The 24,452-nt window shown below is 37.4% G+C and overlaps 2 protein-coding genes across 3 annotated transcripts; one reads left to right on the top strand and one right to left on the bottom strand.

The window, feature by feature from the left end:
• Positions 1–248: 248 nt before the first annotated feature.
• On the bottom strand, positions 249–21,620 carry LOC124360255. Of its 2 annotated transcripts, XM_046813698.1 has the most exons (4): positions 21,450–21,620; positions 19,398–19,569; positions 11,675–11,740; positions 9,224–11,118 (listed from the first exon to the last, which is right to left on the bottom strand). In XM_046813698.1, exon 4 carries the CDS (start codon positions 11,085–11,087, stop codon positions 10,455–10,457), a length of 633 nt encoding a protein of 210 aa, XP_046669654.1. In that variant the 5' UTR covers positions 11,088–11,118; positions 11,675–11,740; positions 19,398–19,569; positions 21,450–21,620; the 3' UTR covers positions 9,224–10,454. The 2 variants fall into 2 exon arrangements, 1 of the variants encoding a protein (XP_046669654.1); XR_006922227.1 differs by lacking the exons at positions 9,224–11,118; positions 11,675–11,740 and adding an exon at positions 249–1,967.
• On the top strand, positions 2,861–4,194 carry LOC124360256. The gene is made up of 2 exons (XM_046813699.1): positions 2,861–3,731; positions 4,094–4,194. Exon 1 carries the CDS (start codon positions 3,138–3,140, stop codon positions 3,555–3,557), a length of 420 nt encoding a protein of 139 aa, XP_046669655.1. The 5' UTR covers positions 2,861–3,137; the 3' UTR covers positions 3,558–3,731; positions 4,094–4,194.
• Positions 21,621–24,452: the final 2,832 nt, after the last annotated feature.

The raw sequence follows: 24,452 nt of genomic DNA, 5'->3' as shown, positions 1-24,452 counted from the left end.
AAATAATTGCTACCACGGATACGTAGTGCTTTTTTTGTTGCTGTAAACTATGTCTTTCTAATAGTAATTGTTCTTGTAATTCTTATTGTTATGAAATAAACTAGTGTCCTTTATACATTGATAGCCAACGGCTAGTTGGGTTTACCTTGTGGTCCCATATCTGACAAACGTGCCAAAGGAGTACAGTTCTGATCACCGTGATCACAGACTTTTGTCATGGTTCTAGTTGGAAAGAGCACACATTTATCTTGTCAAAAAACATTATTTATTAAAAAAACAAAAGCTAAAACAACAAAAATGCTTAGTAGGAACTTATGAAATTAAACAACCCTAATCATATACGGGAGCTGTCTATCGCCGGCTGTGATCGTGGCCGACGTCTTCACAGTCCTTATCCCAACACTCAGGAAGTGGCTCACGACGATGGGCGGGACGAGGCGAGGACGGAGCGTTGTTCGATTGTCCGGTCTTGCGCTGTGCTCGCAATCGGTATACGCGATCCTCCGTTTGCCAGAGAATCGCCAGAAATAAGGGTGTTTTGCAGCATACTTGCACCACAGCGCATAGAACTCTCCGTCCCAGTCCCTCACCTTCTTCACGCAGTCACAAATCTTCAAGCACGGATCACACTGAGTCATTGAAACTGTAAAAGGAATACAGAATTGTATATGTCAATTACTTAATCCAGTAAAACTCCACAATACCGTAACTATATTCAATATAGTTTTAAACCAAAATTCAACCGTGAAAAAAAATAGATTAGTATCTCATACCTAACCCAAATAATAGGAATACAGAATTGTATATGTCAATTACTTAATCCAGTAAAACTCCACAATACCGTAACTATATTCAATATAGTTTTAAACCAAAATTCAACCGTGAAAAAAAAATAGATTAGTATCTCATACCTAACCCAAATAATAGGAATACAGAATTGTATATGTCAATTACTTAATCCAGTAAAACTCCACAATACCGTAACTATATTCAATATAGTTTTAAACCAAAATTCAACCGTGAAAAAAAAATAGATTAGTATCTCATACCTAACCCAAATAATAGGAATACAGAATTGTATGTGTCAATTACTTAATCCAGTAAAACTCCACAATACCGTACCTATATTCAATATACGTTCTAAACAAAAATTTAAGCGTGAAAAAGAAATAGATTAGTATCTCATGCCTAATCCAAATAAACCAGTAACAGAGACTAAAACAATTTTCAATGTAGTAATTTGACAGTTATGGCTAATAAACAACATAGTATCTGATCTGCCTCATTCAGACACGGATCACACCGAGTCATCGAAACTGTAAAATAAATACAGATTTATTTATGTGAATTAAACCAAGTGTTCATATTTTATAACGTAAATATAATTTTTTTAACCTAACAACGTGCCAAAGGAGTACAGTTCTGATCACCGTGATCACAGACTTTTGTCATGGTTCTAGTTGGAAAAAGCACACATTTATCTTGTCAAAAAACATTATTTATTAAAAAACAAAAGCTAAAACTACAAAAATGCTTAGTAAGAACTGGAGAAATTAAACAACCCTAATCATATACGGGAGCTGTCTATCGCCGGCTGTGATCGTGGCCGGTGTCTTCGCAGACCTCATCCCAACACTCATGAAGTGGCTCGCGACGATAGGCGGGACGAGGCGAGGACGGAGCGTTGTTCGATTTATTTGACGAGCAACGGAACCTCGTGTGCACCGATGTTGTATTGTACGACGTGGCGTGGGTCGTAACGGCAGAGAAACACACTCCGCCCGTCCGGCCTTGCGTTGTGCTCGCAATCGGCATACGCGATCCTCCGTTTGCCAGAGAATCGCCGGAAATATTGATGTTTTTCCGTACACTTGCAGCACAGCGCGTAGAACACTCCGTCCCTGTCCCTCGCCTTCTTCACACAGTCACATATCTTCAGGCACGGATCACATTGAGCCATTACGAATCTGTAAAAAGAAACAATTGAATGTCAATTGTTCAATCCCAATAAAACCAGAACCAATTTATTCTCTTATAATTAATATGCACTTACGTGTATGGTAGTCGGTCTGCGTTCTGCAAGAGGTCGCTCACGGGAGTGGTAACGCATGAGTCCGCTTTTACACACACACACACACACGCACGCACGCACCACACACACACACATATATATATATTATACACACACAAGTATATTAAAAAATTTAGCATTCTCGCAGATCGGTAAACCGATTGAAATATAAAATGAATTCCTATTCGTTTAACCGATACCAACAGTCACTGTGCCGGCAGTGAACCACGTTGTGTTCGGGTTACCGAATGACGACTTATAGTGGGCGGTGGTTGGTCATACGATTAGTTAGGTACACACAACACAAGTCTATGGATCGGTACCCCGTTTCCTTCCACATTCCAAGGTTTACATAATACTATAAAAGTTGCTTGTATTCTACAACTGAAGTCAGTCTTCAGTCGCTTCTCACCTTCTCTACATCAACTGTGATCACACCCACTCATCTCCATGGAGTAGTGTGTAATACATTTTGTTCATAATTCAGTGCTTCGGATTGATTTAATAGTTTTTAATATACACGTTTCATTTTGAGTCGACAGTTGAAACAGACTAGTCTAGAGGAGTTATTAAAATTAAAGACGTTGTATTCATTTCTCAGTGGTGATGGGGTATCGATTTTTGAATAAACGAATTAGTAGTTGGTTAGTAGGAAAATCTCCTCAAGGACTGACCTGATCTTGGTATTATACTCAAGAGTTATGGCTTTTGCCTTTGTATTATATTTTGTGTATGTTATTGTTTGAAATACATAATGATTATAAACTAATAACATGTTTAGATCAGAAAACAGGTGTTTACGGGGGTTTTCAAATTAATCTAAATTAAGTGTTGTCCTAATTGCCTATTTGTATTTTTAGGACCATGTCAATATTTTTTGAAGTTGTACCATAGACACTCATTTCATAACTATAATTAGATTATAGAATTTAATATAATTAGTTATATTAAAGATTCTGATGTTTATATAAAATTTCAGGTGAACGCCATCATATTATCAGCGACTGCGTTCTTAGATAATCTGATTAGATACGGTAAGGAACGAGAACTACCTGTACCAGGCGTCATGGAAACGATCAGAGATTTGCTATCGGAGAGGCTTTCCGAACACCTACCAGTGGAGAGGAACAATATACCGCCCGATGTTCAACGCTTCCACGAAGCCGTGAAAGCGATGACGGAGATGATATCATCACCTGTGTTCGTCGACGTACAACTACTGTCGTCTTGGGACGGGTACGCCATTGAGGAATTTGCTGCAAAATGTCACTCAACACCGGTCGCCTGTATCACCGTCAAGCAACCACCCGAAGAGAACCCGCAGTCAAGGAGGGACGGGGCCAAGACGCGTTACATACATGTCATCCACTGCGACGATGGTTCGATTGACGAGTGCCAACTCGTGAGATACACCCCGCCTCTGTTCACTGCCGGCCGAGATGTAGTGGTCACAAATCCCGTAAAAGCAGATGTGCTGAATAAGTGACTGGGCATCAGAAGACTGGACATAATACACCCTGATGGTGGCCGATGACCACGTCAACATACTCTTGGACGTTCAGAACTCCGTCAGGTCGCTGATCACTGCTCTCTCGGCAAAAGGCTCGACTTTGAGAACTCCGTCAGATAGCTGATCACTGCTCTCTCGGCAAAAGTCCCTGTAAGTACGTGTCATTACACCTGGTACTATAAAACCATTAATACTGTATTTATATGGACCGAGAGGTTATGATAAGTCAATTGGCAGTTATTTTTTGTTTTTCACAATATCTCTTTTACTGTTTTTGTAATAGAAGCAAAGAAACTTATGATCACACCATGAGTCGTATCTGAAATTCTATTTCTATTCTCCAGTCAATACCCGTAGTCCAGTGACTGGGTTACACTACGTTATGTAAAATAATGTTCTTCACTTCATCCCTTTTACTATTTTTGTTATAGAAGCATACTATTTATGTAATTGAAGCAGAGATTATGATCACACCATTAGTAAAATATCATTATTTTATTTCTGTTCTCTAGTGACTACCGTAGTCCGGTGATTCATCATTCTTCAAGAGAAGCTTTGAGGAAAATCTCGACCAGTCGACGAAGATTGGAAGATTACTAGTGACTGTTTTTTCAAACGTTTATCTGTTAAGTAAATAAACGAGTGTTATGTATCTACTGTTTAATTTTTTCCCTTTCCATATTAAGTTACATTCATTAGTGGTTAAATAGATATGATAATTATTTCCTCAATATTGACAAAACAGTACACAATATATGGTTTTTAATGACGGTTTCACCATATTGGCTTATGTGGTTTTTTAATTTTGCCCCCGCCTGCCCAGAAACAAAGGATTGATTATAGATGTTAAATATGTATATAGCAAAAAACATAAATCGATCAGAAAAAGTTAACAAAAGCTTTAAAAAGTACATAGATACGATAACAGCCGTTCACGTCATGACCGATTGGAAGAATTTGTTGTGTTCCAACTGCAATGAGGAGCTATACCATTCTCGTGTCAATACAAATACGTTGTTTAAGGAAACAGTGGTGGCCGCGAGTAAAGTCGTGTCATCGCGATCTTCTAAACACCCGTCCAAATCGAACGTAGATGTATCGTACTTTTTCATTAGCGTGTCCAACACGTAATGGTCCTTTGAAGCTACCAACCCGGAGTCACTGGCGCCACCGACGTTCAGTATACAGGGACTCATGGCGTACATGGCATAATTTTGCCATTCAACAACTCCTCTCGCGAGGAGCCTACTGACCTAACACCGAACTCTCAGTCCCACCGTCTCAATTCCTCGCGCAACATCATGTTCCAGCGTCGGAGGTGCGTCTCTAGAGATCCGCCAGGGGCCAGTTTCAGACCCCATTTATTGTCTTGACCATGTGCCAAGCTGTAATAGAACTGTTTGAAACGGTAGTACTCTACAGCAGAGTACCGCTCACCTCGGTCGTTGCTAACGTCCAACGGCACCAGCTTGTCGGACACTACAATATTTTGCTCTATCGCCGAACCGAGAGTACGAGACAGAGATGCCAATTTGGCGGGTGGGACAGTGTATACTTCCATTTGATGAGTGCTAAGGACAGCGTCTGAACAGAAGTTACACGCGGTGTGACACACGATCTCGTAAGAATGTGCGTGTACCGGAAACACACGTAATCTGAAGTTTACGCGCAACCGACGGTATTTTTCATATTCGATTACGCTCTCTGTGCGCATGAGAAAGGTATTGAGGACTATGATAGACTCGACGTCAGGGGAGTTCGTGAACCGATCGAAAGCTGTGTTAAATTCGGGGGCACCGACTACTACACTAGAAATAGTTCTTGGCAACGGGAATGCAAAGGGATCCACATTCAGAGAATGGTCACAAAACATTTAGGATGTTTGGTAGACGATTTGGATATAGCAAACCTATGGTCATCGAGGGATGTGACGTTATCGTTTGGTCCTATCTTCAGCGTCTTGTTACGACTGTTTACCGGACCGTATGAGACCGACGAGGAGAATGTCATAGTAGAGATGTTGAGACTCGGTTTGGAACGCGCGTCAGGATATTTTGAGTATACTGACTCCCGTCGGGAGGGTTCTACATCTACGGAACCGTTTTTCGTCACGTACAGGCGTAATGGTCGTGCTCTTCGCGATTTTTCCGCTTTCAGATACATGGTGGAAATCGCGGAAAACATTGGCCGCGTCAGTAGAAATCAAAAGAACGATCTAGTTTTACTATACACGACTCTAACGGCGTCCGAAGTGCGACTACACAGGACGTGGGATGCTAGCGACCGTGAAAAACTGTTGGCATTCCGTGACCGTGTCACCGGTTTCTCAATCACCACACCGTCCATCATGGCCAGGCCGATGACAATTGAAATGCATTTTGACTCTGTATTTGGAAATGTGTCGACTAACACACGTCTCTTAGAAAGGTCTCTCTTGGCCGCGTTTAATAATCGCAACAGAAGATCGCACGGATCGAACGCGGCGCGGGAAGTGAAATCGTTGTTGAGTGCCGCGACTCTGTTGGACCTTTCGTTCGGAGATGCGGCAATTGCGCGGCGACCCACCTTGAAGCCTCTCGCAATAAAAAAGGAACACGTCGCGTTGACACACATGCTAGAAACATCGACCATCGTATCGATGATGGTCGAAGAATTCCGCGTGTTCGTCGCGGGTGCCCCCCAAAGCCATTGTGGAGAAGGTGGCAGTAAAAGTGAGCGGTCCAGCAAACGTCCGTCCACGGCTACCAACAGGGATTATGGGAGTGTTCGACAGCCGTTCAGACGACCGGTATTTTTTGCGTTAAAATCTATATTGCAGGCCGTAACGAACAAGGATGCGGAATAACTCACGTGTAAATTCTTCCAGTTTTACTCCTGTCACTGCGTATTAAATCTCTGCGGTCGCGTCAACATATTAATTACTCTCCTCTCGGTTCTAATAGCCAGTAATCCTGGCCACCGTCATTTCATCACTAACTCCGTGAGTTACTATTCTATGTGTTCAAATAATTAGATACTGTTTTCAGTATAGTTATATTTGATAAATAGCTTTAGCAAACATAATATAAAATTGTCGGTCTATAATTGTCTTAATTTATATTTATCGCAGTGAAGGTGTCCGGATCATTGTAGGATCATATTTTCCGGGATGCTCCAACTAGGTGGACGCCTGCGTGTCTACTTCGGTCCACACTCTCATGGACGATGGCATGACGAGCGGTTTGTGCCTCGGGTTGGTCATGTCGATCCCCGACTTCACTGCCAAGAGTATTGGATTTCTGAAATGGAACGGGTACTTTGTGCACCAACCTATTTGAACATCTGCCACAACGTATGTAATTGTATATATTTCTCTTATTTCAAAATTATTATTTGAGCAAATTATAATAATTTTAACACCTTTGTGTATTTTGTTTATAAATTGACTAAGTTACGCTGTCTTGAATTAATTTGTTACAACTGATGTTATCTCGAGAAAAATTAACATAGGCAACATTGAGTTCGATAATGGTGCATGCTTGGCATACGCTCACACGCTCACTAGAGATCATTTGCATGCATAATGTTGATATACTGTGCAAGTGAATTCTGGTATTCACGGCTAACAGTACAACTTGTAAACTGTGTAAGCACACTGAACAATACTCTGACCATTTGGCATGTACAGTAAAACATTACCAACTCCGTGTATGTGGCCGTAACTTGTATTATCATACAGAATATAGTAAAACTAAATACAAAATGCTTAACCTGTCTGCTAAAGCTGTCTTAATATCTCTTCATTTTGGTGTAGCAAATGAAAATTGTAACGAACAGTTAGCAAACACTAAATATTTTATAAAGATGTATGTGGTTGGCAGAAAAGTCACAGTGTCCTGCACGATAATTTCCTTTTTCTGTTTATTATGTTGGATAATTATGAAGCGTAATGTTTGGAATATTTTCTTGAGTAAATGTCTTTTCCATTTATAGAAAAAGTGTAAAAATAAACCTTCGATGTTTGTAATCTGTGCAGCAACCAGAAACCAGTGCACATCGGCGCTGTACGAATAATAATTCTTTAGCCTGTCTAATATTGGCGAAAAAAAAGAAAACTATACATACAAACGTAAAATTGACAAGTCTGTTACGGACGGTATAAAGGGAAATTTAACTTAACTTTTATTCATTTCTAGTATTCTACAATATTAATCCAAATAAATCTCGTAAACCAGAAACAAAGGTACAGAACACTTTTGAAATGTATTAAATCAACAAAATTTTAGTTTTAAACCGACTGCTAATATTCTTTGACGTAAATTTACTTAACGTAAAAGAACAACAACCTTTGTCTTAAATGCACTTACCTGAATATCAACCAGATTCTATATAAAAACATTCTCACAGATCGGTAAACCGATCGAAAATATTAAATAATATTCCTCTTTGTGTAACCGAAGTCAAGCTCCCGAGGAGTGTTCGGGTTACCGAATCGTGGTTGGAGAGGGGGGTGAATCAGTTTCAATTTCCTATATAATAAGAGTTACGGTCGGTGGTCGTACAGTTCTGTTCCGTTATTCCCAGCGCCCGTATGGATTTTGATTTTCAACTAAGCGACAAGAAAATGCAATACTCGGAACTTGGGAAGGGACGTCTTGCGTGCAAATTGTGTGGTGTCGTCGTGAATAAAGTGAATTGGAAACGTCATACTAAGTCCAGACGCCACTGCCAGATATTACACTTGTGTAATAGACGAGTGCCGCCAAAACCAATCGGCGGTGGTGTAGTAACTGCCATCAAGGATGAAAACACGAAATCCCAGGACCAGATACCCGAGAAAGACATTAACACATTACACCGTGCTTCGAGATTGGTTTCCAAACTGGACCGGTGCCGGAAGACGAGCTTAAGTTAGAGTACAGAGTAGAACTGATAAAACTCGATGAACAGATTGGTGTTGTTTAAACTGTTATGATAGAACACATTTCTGAAAGCTCAGCCGCAAACACTCTTACACGAGGCCAAATATCCAACGAGACTCAGAGGAGGTTAACGGAGCTGATAGTCTGCCCGGGGCCGCCTCCGCCAAGCCGCCACCAGGTGCTCACCACGCCGAAAGAGGTGGAGGAATGTTGGGACTGAGGATCGCGCACCACACGAGCACAGTTACCAGTGAGCGTGGCAGAACTACTGACGTTCGATACTTTGGTGTTCTCTCAGTATGACAGAACACATTTCTTCGATGACGGGAGAAAGAAAACTACCCGTCATGCCTTTTGTGCCGTTCTTATCGGAGAACATATATCAGATGCAGGGAAACACCATGCCGAAGAGCGCTAAAAGTTTTCTAGATCTGACCGGAGCACGCCCCAACTCCGTGTACGTGGCGGTGAGTAGATTTCAAAACAGTACCTCGATAGAAGGGACTACTGCCAGAATGATTGGATATTATTAAACCGTTTTTTAAATAGTTCACTGTCTCGTTTTATTATATCTCCCTAGTTACCTTTTTGGGCAGGAATTATTTTTAGAGAGAAACCAAACTCAATACGACAATAATTTATCAGCTATCAGTGTTGCAGATTACCAGTATACCTGGTGAGTCTAAAAGGACTTTACAACTTTTAAATTATATATATATATATATATATATATATATATATATATATATATATTTATTTATTGACTTTACTTACAGACTTGATATATGTGTCATTTTGTAGGAAATTACTTCAAGTTTGACTCCCGTAGTGCTGTAGTACCAAGCACCGCCACTGCGAGCTCCAGCTTCGTCTGTACTAAAATGGCTACTTTCACTGGTGCGGAACGTGCTCGCTGTGTGTTACTGTTTCATGAAACAAACTCTGCTACAAGTGTTCAGCGTAGATTTCGCACAGAATACGGAAGAGACCCTCCAAGCAGGCCTTCTATTTACAGCTGGCACAAGAATTTTGTCGAGACAGGTTGTTGTGTTCGTCATGAGAAATCGCCAGGTCGCCCACAGGTTAGTGATGCTACTGTCGAACAGGTCAGGGAAACCTTTGCCCGTAGTCCTAAAAAATCAACGCGGCGTGCAGCTGTGGAGACTGGAATTCCATAAAAGACAGTTTGGCGAGTGCTACGGAGACGTTTGCACTTAAAACCATACAGACTTACGATGGTACAACATATCACTGATTTAGATAAAGCTCCTCGTGGAGAATTCTGTGCTGTAATGTTGGATCGAATGGGGGAAGATGAGACCTTCCTGAACTCAATAATCTTCAGTGATGAGAGTACCTTTCATATCAGTGGTAAAGTGAACACCCATAACTGCAGAATCTGGGGGAACGAAAACCCAAGAGAATCCCTTGAACAAGTTCGGGACAGTCCAAAAGTGAATGTGTTTTGTGCGATGAGTAAATTTAAAGTGTACGGGCCATTTTTCTTCATGGTGAAAACTGTCACTGGTATCATTTACCTTGATATGTTGCAGAATTTTTTGATTCCTCAAATTGATGAAGATGAACAACAGGATACTCCTTTCTACTAAGAGCAAGATGGAGCACCACCTCTACCACCACCACTACCTAACAGATGTTAGGGATTTCCTAAACGGTCGTTTTCCAGGTCGCTGGATTGGGTGTTCAGGACCAATTGCATGGCCACCTCGTTCCCCCGATTTGACTCCTATGGATTTTTTTCTATGGGGTTTCATTAAAGATAAAGTGTATGTTCCACCTCTACCAGCCAGTCTTGCAGATCTAAGAAGAATCACAGCTGCGGTTGCTGAAGTTACGCCAGATTTCCTAGAACGGGTGTGGCGAGAAATTGATTACCGGTGGGATGTTTGCCGTATCACTAATGGAAGTCACATTGAACCGAAATAAGAATATGACAATAAACTCCACACTCTCATGGACGTGATTCGGCTTTCGCGTTGATCAAATCGGCCCCCGAATTCAGCGCGTAGCGGTCGTGCAACACCCGCACGTACTCCTCGCAACGGCTGCCGTCCACGTACTGCTTGAGAGGAGACGTCTTGTCGGCGGACGACTGGGTGAGGTACTTGTTCAGGTCGAGGCCGTTGCACTGGACCCTGTAGAATTCTCTCAATTTCTTTAGTAGTCTCAGCTCCAGATACCAGCCGCTGATGAACATGGGGTTCTCCAGTGACACCTCCAGCGGTTCGGGATCGATCTCATGTAGCTCCTCCACGATCTCTTTCAGCGCCTTGCGGAACACCAGTTCCAGGGACATTTTCTGCGGATCCCGTTTGCAGCCGGGTTTCAATGCGTGAGTCAGTGACCTCTCGCGAAGATGTTGGTTGTGGTACAGCGTCTGGTAGTCGTAGCCGAACAATTGCGCTTTGCCACAGAACAGGTAGTTGTGGGAGTCGAAGGTCGGGTAGTCGGGCGGAGGTGGTTTTTGAACGGCGTATTCCGGACTCACGTACATTATAGAACTGGTCGCCTCGACGAGCTCACGGTTTTTGACGGTGTGCACCAACGTCTTCATGGCCACGATGGTCTTGGTGTACAGCTCCATGCCTCGCAAGGTATCTAGCAGGCAACGCTACAGATCGAGCGGCGGCCTCGGGCGCCTGTGCGTGGTAGTGGACACGGACGACATGTCGGAGACGAGCGATGCGGCTCTCTGGGCGGGATCCGGTCTGCGGTTCTGCATCGTCTCGAACAGTTCATTGGTCACTGTGTCGGTCGTATTCGGTGGATGCTGCGGGCGGGTCCGCGGGTGCTGTGGGCGGGTTCCTTTCGAAGTGGTCCGTGTCGGAGTGTTCGTACCGGTCCTTGCAGCCTTGTCTTTGTCACGACGTTTGTCGGAAGACTCGCGGGGACTGTGGGAGACCGAGCCGAGGCCCTCGACCGGCTCTTACTTCTCTCGTGCGAACGCCGATTCTTCCATTTGGGCGAGGGCGATCTCTCAGCCGACGACGACGAAGAGGGAGACGAAGAACGAGCTTTGGACGAACGCTTTTTCTTCTTTCCATCGGGCGGGGAGTCGTTTCTGAAATTCCTTTTTGCGGAAACAGGCATCCGCTTCCCACCGTGTGGTCGTGGAGATGGTTCAACAAACTGGTGGCTCTGACTGGACGAGGACGGTTGTTGGTAGTCTCCCGTTATGGTAAAGAGGTTTTGTTCCAAGTCATCCGACAAGGCAACCAATTGAGGGATGTACTGCTCCTGCAAAAGAATACAATATTTTAATGTACGGCAAAACAGTCTATATGTATTCAAGATAATTTCGTCAACAGTGTAATTCACGATACCGTGACACGAGCACAGTTACCAGTGAGCGTGGCAGAACTACTGACGTTCGATACTTTGGTGTTCTCTCAGTATGACAGAACACATTTCTTCCGGCTCAGCCGCAAGCACATACACGAAGCGAAGTGCCCAACGAAACGCCGAGGAGGATCGAAATGGATCACGGACCTAATAGTCTGCCCGGGGCCGCCACCACCAGGTACCCACCACGCCGAAAGAGGTGGAGGATTGTTGAGACTGCGCACCACACGAGCACAGTTACCAGTGAGCGTGGCAAAGTTTTTTTTAGTTGACAGTGAAATAAAAATGTATAATAAAACAGTTTATACAAAAATTATAGTGTTTTTTTATTCATCACAAAAAATTTTTTTAGAAGATAGTATTTTTCAATTTTTTATATTTAATACAAAGTTTATTTTTGTTGCCCAAATAGTGTACAACTTTTTAAGTAAATTGAATGTAATAAAAACACTAATAGCAAGATTTTTCAGTTTCTGGAAGATTTGACATTGACTTACGCCTTTTTTTAAAAAAAAACCGATTCATTTGATGAGGCGATTCACACGATGTCATAATAAAATCTGCTTTCAGATATCGTGTAAATTCTATTCACCCACTCGGGCGTCTTTCAATTGGTGTGTACCAACACTAGGCAATAGAGGTAGCAGATGTAGTTGATGGTTTATAAATCAAGTGAACCGAAAGAAACACTAAAAATTAAACCTAATACACTCACGTTTTGGAGTAACGACTATTGCAGTGCAGTAAAAACTATCGCAGTAGGCTGACTAGACTTGCGCAATGTCTTAGATAACCGACACTGTAATGCTTGTCCTTGATTTATCGAGTCCAGGGTTAACAGCTTCAAATGATAATCTTAATTGCACTAGTGGCCGGGAAAGGGAGAAGCGCTTGCACAATCGGAGTTGTCGGCGGAAAGCCGAGTATTAGAAGAATTAGCAATGTTTTATGGATTGTTTACCCGATCCGTCAGGTTAGTAAATGTTTGTTTTATTAGGCTTTCCTCAACCAGTTGGTATATAAGTGACGAGATCGTGGAATGAATTCAGTTACCATGGCATGGAAGGACTTACTTTTGATACACTGGTGTTCTGTCAGTATGAACATTTCTGCAAGCTCAGCCACAAACACCTGCATGAGGCAAAGTGTCCAACTAGGCTCCTCGGGGGGGGGGGGACTAAGTGGACGACCTTCAACGCAGCGATTGTTGAGGGTAAGATTATTCTTTTTTTTTCATGTTCATAGTTTAAACGGTATATTGCAAAAAATATACACTGGCTCACGAAATATAATAATCCTAAACTAGAGTTCAATAAGATACCGCTTGTCGTACAAATTCTAATGAACGAGACGAATCTAAAACACAAGAGAGTCTAGGTACTAAAACATCAACAATCCGTGATCTTAGCTCTTACGGTTCTCTCGGAATATCCGGTTTTGTGTTTAAGTACAGATTTGGCGTATTTTCTCTCGTAATGTGATTCATATAAAAACATTCTTTAAAAGTCTTCCGGACTGTCAAATTTGCTTAAGGCTAAACGTCCGGGGATTAGTTCCTATTTGAGCCAGCACCAAAATGAAGCAAATTTTTTTGCAAAATTCTCCTTCAGTTTTCAACCGGTTTTAATATTAAAAACTGATTTGTAAACTAGATGAACATAGAATTTAATGTATAGAAGCAGAAAAATTTATTAATGTTTAGTAACAAAATTACTGTACAGAACTTTTATGTAAGTTTGAAAATGAAAATGTGCAGGTAGCCAATTTGTGGGCAATATTTTTTGATGAATTTTAAAATTTTTACTTTTAAAATCGGTTGAGTACTTCGATCCGAATCCTTTTTTAGTCATTTCCGGTATTTATATCTATCAGGTATGAGGCGTCACCATCGGCCCGAGTCAGACACGCCGCGGTCGTGCCTACAGCAGTCCTGGTCTCCCATGTACCACAATACTTAACTACTGCTCAAATGTTATCCACTGTTCAATAATTTCCATTCCACTCCTGTCCGAGGCCAGGAAACTTGTATAATTATTGAAATTACATTGTTCATGTCAAAATTATTTATATTTATCGAAAGCGATTGAAAGATTGTAAACTAATTTTGAAATTTTAAAATTAGTTTATTCAATAATGTTTCACTTGATGAAAACTGTTAGATCAACTTATTCCTGTACTATTCTAGCTATAGTGTACAATTGGGGATTGGCCACCAAGCGGCGCGGTGCAGTGTCTGATATTAGGAGGAATATCTTAAATCACATAACTATTTTTAAATTTCAGTACAATACATTTAAAGTTGTATTAAAAATATATTTTTATGCATGTTTGATCACATGAATGATTTTGTATGTCTACATGTATTTATACGTCATTGAATATTTAAACAAAATGCACGTCTTGTTATTACTGAACTCGTAGATATATGACTATTAGGAACTTGTCGATATCTATATAATGAAACTGTAGTATTTTAGGGTGAATGTAAAAAGATCTATTATAATAATATATGAATATTGTAAGGTTTTCAAGTTTGGTTTAGTTTAAGATTAAGGTTGTGACATATTATAAGCAAGGGTTGCTGTGGGAGGATTTAATAATAGGTTAGATTGGCAGTACAATACCCTCAAATGAACCAACACATATTTTATTTGTGACAACATCTCATTAAATTGATTAAAAATTTTAATTAACAATTGATTGCGTCAACCGACATATTAAGCACAAATTTTAACACCTTAATACTTTGAAGACATATTAAATATTAAATTATTCATTACAATTTATTTTTAATTTAATTCATTATAACATTTACAAAAATACTTACAGTAAGGCAGCTGTATATAAAATCGGTTTTGGTCTACACCTTCACGCATCGTGACTCAGTGATAACTGAGGTTACACACCAACATTTCACCAGACATGCACAACATGTTGGTATGCAGGTCCCCAGAGTAGTAACATCTGCTAATTGCACAAATTCTTTCTATGTCGCAAATTTTCTCTACAGAACAATACCTGCACATGTAAGGGATCTGCAGGTTTCACTTAGTTTATACAAAAAACTGATCACCGCCTGGCTGGTGGAGGTGGGGGCTGACTACGCGGAGCTGCTAATCTGCCCTGAGTATACATGAATATGTCAAATTGCTGACTGACACCATCTACACAAGCACTGTGTCTGAGCTGGTCTTCCCTCGTCCATGCGTGTATTGAAATATTAAAGTTCTAAATTTTTTGCAAAGCACTCAATTTTTTAATTGAATTTATTTTAAATTGAACTTTTTATCCTATTTTAAATTAATTGAAGTAGAGGGTTTTATTATTAGTTCATACTTTGTTTTTTATGTTTTTAATTCATTAATTGTTTTTAATGATTACTTTTTTCGTAAATATTTTTCATAAAGTAAAGGGTTAAAAACATCTTTGAACCTACATGAGGAAGAAAAGTATTTCTGTAGTGCTAGTCAAATACGGTGGTTGATGCATTAAGTGTAGTTACAACTATTCTGTAGCAGTCTTAGTTTGCACTTATTTTTATTAACGTAAACTGTACATATATTTCTAAATTTATTTAGTTCTTTAGTGTAATGTGTTTCTTTTTTATCTTTCTTTCTGTTTTTTTATATATTACGTAGTAAGCGCACAGTTTTTTTTTAATGGAACTCAGAGCCACGCACAGGATTCGTCCCATGTGGCTCTTTATTCATTTTGTAATGTGTGATTGATTAACAAATAAAGTCTTTCTGATTTCTTTCTGATTTACTAATAATTTTGTATGTCTTACAATAATTTATTATGAGTTCATGGACTAACGTGAGAAACTTTCTTTTAAAATAGCTAAACATTTACATGGATTTACATTTTCGAAATTGTGAACATTTAAATAGATATGGAATTGTAAATGATTAATGAACCCTGATATATACTAAGTTCCTAAAATTACTTACATTTTATTCCACTCACACTTATTACGCCAAGAGATATTTTTCCGCACACGAACACAAGCACTAGCACTCCCAAACCTCGCTTTTCGAATTCCCATCTTCGACTTCTTCCTCTCCTCCTTGTTCTTCAGTTTTGATGTTATTCTCCCGCCAGCTCATGACCACGCCTCTGCCAAATCTCTCCATCATAATTGGTGAGTACCAATTTTTCATATCAGCATGGCTGCCCCTTACATCGTCGCACGGTTTTTTTTTATATATATATGCATTTCCGCTGCTTAAGCAAGCATTTCCTGTTTGTTCACCATCGATGTCTGGGCGGATGTGCGTATCCACTTACATCCGGAGGATGTTTGTCTCGAATTGTAATACAAGACTTCCTTTCCAGCAACTATCTGTACATTGATTCTATGAATTTTATTTTACTGATAATTACGTATGTCTTACAATATATAATATCACACATATTCGCTCAGCAGTAATCTTGAGTATTGCGAAGTCAGCTGAAAAATACTACTTGTGATAATTGATATATCTGATATCATAGAGAATCTAACATTAGATCATGTGTCTGTGCTAATATGTAGTTGATTAGGAGGCTTTGAAGTTTATTAAATATGAATTATAGACTTCCGTTGTTTTTCAGGTACAGGGGCAGCTCCACGTTGCCAATAAAAGAAAGGAATTACTATTTCGTAGTATGGACAAAAAGAGCTCGTAGAAAAGATTCAAATAGATGACCAGTTTTGGTCACAAAATTTCAGAAAATATTGTCTTTGCCTGAACTGATCGAACCTAGAATCTGCCGTAGTATGACGATTAAAGAGCCAGCCACTATCACAGTTTTCAATACCACAACAACAATAAAAACTATACGTAAAGTTAGTGTAATTAATAAATCTATTAGTTAGGAAGGTAATGTGAGTATTTTTTCTATCCAGGTACAATGCACATTACAAGACACTGTTAATTAGTTTACAAGATCACACATACTAAATGTCTAACTGAAATAAAAATATTGGTAATATGGCAACATGAAGTTATCTCAGTATCTTATCTGGCGAGGCTGTGTTTAGTTGGATGGAGGGTGGAGGAAAGAGTTTTGTTTTGGTGTTTGTTTATTTATACGAAACAATATCAAAGACTGACGGTTTTTTTATTGGTTCTTTACAGGTTGTTGCGGTTCGGCACTATCCTCCTCATCGGTGTTTGCGACTGATTGTTGTTGTTGTTATTATTACTTTATATATCATTGTTGTTGTTTTACACTAGAAATCCGTTGTGGTTGAATAGGAACTTCCGAAGAACAGTTTTTCTATGGCCTGTTCGAGAGCACGGAGTGTGTTTTGAGTGTGTCATTTTGAACCTGTTGTATTAATTGAAATGTTAGTTCAATTGGTAAAGTTTACAATTTTCGTGTGTTTACATATCTTTAAATATTTTTGAGTAAACTTTTACGCTTGTTACTAGATTAGATTTGAGTGTCGGAGAAAATGAAATGAAAGAAATTATGAACCATTTCTTAAATAAATTTACAAAAATATGGTATAAACAATACTTACATATCATACATAGTCTAGGAGGCTGTGTACACTTCCTGCGGCTCCAGTCTCGAATATCCAATGGCATGGTGCATCGTGCAACAGTGAGACTATCGATCATTACATCATTACGTTCAAAATCGACTGGTACATTTGCAATTGCGAGATCTCTTACATAGGCAGTCAGAGGTCATGATAAAATATGCATGTGCATTTTTCGGGACGAATTCATAAGCGAAAGTATACTGAGTGATCAATCCTATATTCGATTCTGTAAACAAAAGAGTCCGTTGTATCGGTCGATGGGACAAGGAAAGAGTTCGATATGCTATGAATTGTTTTTCCGGGAGGTCGTTTTAATTGAATTCCGTAAATAGAGGAGTCTGTTGTCCCGAGTTCGATATGCTATGAGTTGTTTATGCTGGAGGTCGTTTTGTCGGGTCTATATAAATATATATATTTGTTTTATATATATATATATATACATATTATATATAAAATATAGTGAGTATTTATAATTGTAGCAAAAATTATAAATTTATTTATATCTAAGTCTTAAACATCTAAAAAATTATATTAATTGAAAAACAAAATTTTTTCCTATACATTTCTGTTAAACATAGAAAAAAAATTATAGTGGTTTATACATCTCATCAACGAACAGTGGTTAATTATGTTACATTAATTTGGGGGAATTGTTATAATCTTATTGCCAATAAGGTAAGTCATACATTTTTCAGTTGGAGAACCAATTGCCATGAGGCGAGTAACTGGTTACTTGTTCTGCACACTTAGTACATTTGATTCAATAGGCTACATATTTTTAGCTGAATAATTTGCAACAAGTGCATTCACATATGGTTCAATTTGGTCTTAGAAAACTAATAGTGGTAGTAGGTAACTGCTCCTGGTGAAGAAAGTTAGAACTGAATGAGTAATCAGTAATGACTTACAACCTAAGTGTGACGCGAATAAACCATTGCTCTTAGCAAGATAAACATTTCTTACTGTTATTGCAATACACAATGAATATATAAGAGTAATGAAGGAGGAGGAGCTCTTCTTATTGGAATATAAATTTTCTATTATTTCACAAAAGAAAACTCACAATTATCCAATAAACACTAATTATTGGATAATTGTGAGTTTTCTTTTGTGAAATAATAGAAAAAAATATAAGAGTAAGTTTGAATTTTTTCCTATGCGTATGCACAAGTAACCGGTTCTTATTATACGCTGAAGTTATATAAGAAATAGGCTACTGAATCTCTAGTACCTTAAAACTTACCTAAAACTACGTTGAACAGCAGCAAACACATTGCTTTGGTAAGCAATGTTTTATCTAAGTAACAGAAGTTAATACTTCCTTTAAGGGATAGCTATTTTTTTAAGTATTGTAAGGGTTTATTTAATTTATACAAAGATGAAGTATATACCAAGTTGTATGAAAGTCATTTAACTGAAACTGGAATTGAAATAATTTATAAAAAAAATTAGTGATGTTTGACATAAAACTTGTGTTTGGTGTATTTACAATATGTTTATTGAATACAAAGCTTAATCATTAAATTTTAAAGGTAGTCATATTGACGTGGTGGCCGCTTATCATACTACAACCGCATGCCGCAGTCCGAACTGATGGACAGAGGCATCAATGTCAGCCTGTTCATCTACCCTAGTTCCTTTAATAAACACACTACTAATAAAAAAATTCATTAGTAATGTGCTATCACATACTTTAGAGCACATTAATAATTATTTACATACAAACTCTGATAGCTTGCACTTTAACTGTAATTTTTTTATATTGCTTATTTATGTTGCTACATGAATTTGTACTACCGGTAATATAATTTGTAAAATGGGGAAACACTGTATAAATTAATTCTAAACAATGCAATATTAATTAATAAAACATAATTTGAGGAAGATACTAACAATTCATCTAATGGCTTTTAAATTACATCAATTCTAAAAAAAACTATAAAATTTATAGCCTACGTTTTCATTTTGTATGAGCACTAACAAAAACTCATGTGGTAGTGTTTGTTCATTTATTCTTACCTGTGTCCTGTAAGCAGCTATTGTTTTGTTCATGTTTAAAAGTTGATTCGCATAGTTCGGCCACAGGCATCATCACAAACCCAAAGTTTCAGTACAAGTTAAATACCATCTGGAAACTCAATGATAGCATAGCCTAGCATTTATCTGTTCCTCTCTCAATACAGCAAGGCATCTGCAATAAATTACAATCCGCATTAAGTATTGAAGTACAAATGTAAACTTTTTAGATATAGCTAAGCAATTATATAATTAAATAATAAAAATATGTTTGCAAATAGAAGTTTTTGTATTTTGATACACATAGCCTACATTGTATAAATGCTTTCCGTATCCTCTGTAACCTAGGTGTTGTTGATATAACAATCATATTTTATTTATGTATAAAAGTTAACTTGGATACATAGTAAATAAATTATCCTATATACAACAGAGTGTTAATATTTCTATAAATGGAGCATTCATAATATTTACTTTAATAGCCATTTCAACGGCTGCAGTATGATAAGTGGACACTAAAACAATCAAATCAGTGAAACCAATTATCAATTAGAAATACCTAAACTATCGAACAAAAATGCATTTTTTCTATAGTTACTTAATATTAATTGAATGTTAGCTGATTTTAATGTATAATAACAACATTGATTAATCATTTGTGTGATATTTGGGTAATGGCCGCAACTACAATGAAGATGAACTTTGTTATTTGTGTCACAAGCGGTCAGATACACATCCTTTAAAATACTGAGATATAACTTTTTGTATACACATAAGCTGTCTTGGCTGCATTATGATAAGCGACTAGGCTACAACTATTGAATAATCAATATTTCTGATTAAATCTCACCCTACCAAACGAACCAAAATAACAAATTGAATTATATTTTAGATATTTCATGTTATAGTATAGTTCAGCTGTTATTTTTTAACTAAAAAGTAATAATTTAATGATTGGTTAAAAACTATATAGCCTATGTGTGTACAACAAGCTACTTGTAAAACTTACTTATTATTTTAAAAAATATGTATCTGATGGCTTGTGACAAATAATAAAGGTAATTACCATTGTAGTTGCAGTCATTATTAAATACCACACAAATGATTTTACACTGTTTGCATTAATTTTAAACAATATTGTTATAATACATTAAAGACAGCTTAGGCCCTACGTTAAATAGATTTTAAGTAACTATAATATGAATGGTTTTGTATTCGATAGTGTAGCTATTTATAATTTTGTTCACTGATTTGATTGTCTTGATGACCACTTATTATACTGCAGCCGATACAAAGTTTGGAGGTTATAATAGGTAGTTTTACTAGTTTACTAAACTTGTGTCATGATCAAGATTATCCAAGTTAAACACATATAAACATTGTTAATACAGTAAAATCTCAATTGTAAGAGATAATTGTAACATTTGAGAAAGAAAATACAAAATAACAACTTGTTTTGTTACTTAAATTATATGAATTTGTAAAAGCATGATTTAAGTTTATTGCAGATTCTTTACAAAGGCAGGTAAATTTGTTAATAATGTGTTAGTAATTTATGTTATGGCTCTATCTTGATCAAATTAAGTAGTGGTATAGGCCTAAGATTTATTAATTAGGCAATATACTTTCTGTTCAGGCCTATCTCAGTTCATAGGTTTAAAAATGTGTGTGTAGGCATAAACAATTTCAAAACAAAAGGAGATCTAACATAGTATAAAAAAAATTCATGTCTAATGATTAAGCACTTAAATATATGTTGACCTAGTATTACAATTACCTGGAAACATTCATATTCTAATTTTGCGGATTATTTGCAAAAGAGCCAAGATTTGTAATCACTTGATAATGTTTTAGTTACAGGCCTAGTTCCTTTTAAGCCTATTTCGACAAACACAAAACATATATATTAAAATATCCATGTAATACATTTAAAATGATTGTGAAATTCGATTTAATAAAACTTTGAACATTAGAAAAAGTCTGGTAATACTAGGTAAACAAACAGTGAATAACAATATTAGTCTACTGGAAAAAATGACTGACACTTGAACTTACCTCAAAATCCTAATAAATCTTTAATGAAAGTTAGGTTTTTGAGTCTTGAACAAACTAGAACACAACACATAAAATAAATGCGGAAATACCGAATATGGAAGCAAATTCAAACAGAAACTTGACGACGGCGCATAGTGACAGCGACATTATCAAACTCAAAATTGCCATAATGCGATTGCGCAATACACCGTTGCATTGTGGGATGTAATACGAAACATCTAGTAACATCTGATTCGTATATGATACGAGACAGGTGTCATGATGGCATTGTCATAGTCTAAGTTACGTATACGAAATCCACTCATCGATATGTAACATGAATGTTACAAGGATACATATCTGAGATGTATCGTATACTTTGGGTGCTATGTGGGAAGTTTAGAGGTAAATTTCTGATAATGTTGAAAGAATAGCAACTTCAGATTTCAGTACAAACATATCTCTGCATGCCCGTTTAAGGTCTCAACTGGTAACAAGAATGTAGATAGCAATCTTTGAATGTATGTACAGTATTCGTATGCAATATATCTTAAAATGTAGCATGGTCACAAAAGATATATATATATATATATATATATATATATATATATATATATATATATATATATATATATATATATATATATATATATATATATATATATATACAGGGTGAGTGGCTCTTGGTGTGACAAAATGTTTTGGGTTATACTACAATGTAAATATGATACAATGGCGGTTTAAAAAAAGTCTCACTCCAAAAATTAGGTCTGAAATGAATTACCTATTTTAAGTTTTTCTATAAAACTCGTGTTTTTGTACGTAAATCTGATATTTCTCAGCAACGTATGTGAGCAAACTACATAATTTTTTGATTCTCCGTTAAATTTTCTATTTGAAAAATGTATCGGTTCAAACGGTAAGAAAAGAAAATTAAGCTTCAGGTCGATTCAAATGGCAAAGTTGCTAAGTTTCAGAAAAACTGAAATATCATTGAACCCCATCTTTTTATCACACCCTGTACACAAGAATGTGTCAAGTGATATTAAAACCTTTGCCATTTAATAGGCTTTAAAATGGTATGCCATATGACCATAGTTAAGTATTCGGTTACCTATTTTTATCGGTTTGAATATTAAAAAACATGCAAGCTACAAAAAGATTAAAACAATTTTATAACAACTGTACTTAATTTTTTTGTTTTATAAAACTGCCTCATGAAACAAGGAATTGAAGATTACAAAAAAGTAAATCAGATTAAAATAATTTGTGGATGCTAGTATTGTCACATCCTTTATAAAATGTTTTAATTCCTTATCTTATCACTTTTACCAATATTGTACATTCATTCCTTATCTTGTTTTGTAAGACCAGTGTCCACATGAATTACTTCTACCTCCAATATACTATTTTTCTGCTCAATTTAGTCAAGTGTATGCTGCCTTGGAGTTCACTACTTGAGAATACGCTGATATGCACTTTATTTACGGGTTTTGTGATGGAAATGCGAGTGCTGCCCAAAGAGAGTATCAAGCTCGCTACCCTGATCGCCGACTTCCCAGTCATACTGTGTTCTCAAGTCTCTATCAACGTCTTGTGGAGGAAGGTACAGTTCACAAAAGACCTAACGAAGTAGGACACATTGTTCATGATGTAGGATTAGATGAAGTAGTTCTAAATTCAGTTCGGAATGATCTAGAAGTTAATAGTAGACAACTTGCTAGAGACGTAGGTGTATCACAGTGGAAGGTTTTGGACATTTTGCATAAGAATAAGTTCCATCCATACCATTTTACGCCTGTTCAAGGTCTGAAAGCAACTAATCATGCTCCTAGAGTACAAATCTGTCGTTGGTTGCTAAACAGAGACATAGAGCAGTGTCATTATTTTCGAAAAATCTTTTGGACTGGAGTCATTGTTTTCAAGAGCAAGAATTTTCAATTGTCATAATATGCACCACTGGGATCAACAAAGCCCACACCGGACAAGGGAACAATCCTTTCAAACGCGTTTAAATATTAATGTTTGGCGTGGAGTCTTAGACGACCAATTGATTGGCCCACACACATTTGATGGAACTGTAAATGGAACAAACTACTTAGATTTTTTGCAACACGACTAGGTAGGTGATCTAGATGGTTTGAACAATGTTGAAAGAGACGACCTTATATTCCAGCAGGATGGAGCCGCTCCACATTTTAATGCAACAGTACGTTAATGGCTGACTGAAAACTATCCCGAGTGGATTGGACGTGGGGGAACTGTCGCATGGCCTGTCCGATCTCCCGACCTTACACCTATGGATTTTTTTGTGTGGGGTTTCTTTAAGCAGGAAGTTTCTTCCACCCCAGTAAACTCAGAAGAAGAATTACGAGGCAGAATTTGTCTGGCTGCTCAAAGGCTTCGGGAAAAACTGTCTTTTAAAATGACCGTAGGAGCAATGAGAAAGCTAGCAAGAGCTTGTGTGAGAAAAGAAGGTCGCCATTTTGAAAATGAACTGCAATAATTTTACTTTTAATGTTTTGTGTTCATGAGGTATTCTAATTTTCATTTACCTTATTGATAATTGATTAAAGTTCCATTATTAAATATCTTTACTAATGCTCAAAAATTATGTTTATTATACCGTTATATGACTACTCCGTGTTAACTTTTAACCGGTACTGATTTTTATTTAACGGTAAAACACCTAAATAGTTGGTCATATAGCATACCATTTTAAAGCCTATTAAATGGCAAAGGTTTTAATATCACTTGAAACATTCTTGTGTATAGGGTGTGGTAAAAAGATGGGGTTCAATTATATTTGTTTTTCTGAAACTTAGCAACTTTGCCATTTGAATCGACCTGAAGCTTAATTTTCTTTTCTTACCGTTTGAACCGATAAATTTTTCAAATAGAAAATTTAACGGAGAGTTAAATAATTATGTAGTTTGCTCACATATGTCTATACGTTGCTGAGAAGTATCAGATTTACGTTTAAAAACACGAGTTTTTTAGAAAAACTTAAAATAATTCATTTTA

Source organism: Homalodisca vitripennis, chromosome 4, assembly GCF_021130785.1.
Source record: "Homalodisca vitripennis isolate AUS2020 chromosome 4, UT_GWSS_2.1, whole genome shotgun sequence".
NCBI classification, from domain to species: domain Eukaryota; kingdom Metazoa; phylum Arthropoda; class Insecta; order Hemiptera; family Cicadellidae; genus Homalodisca; species Homalodisca vitripennis.
Note: the sequence above shows the minus strand (reverse complement) of the source record. Positions and strands in the feature narration are given on the sequence as shown.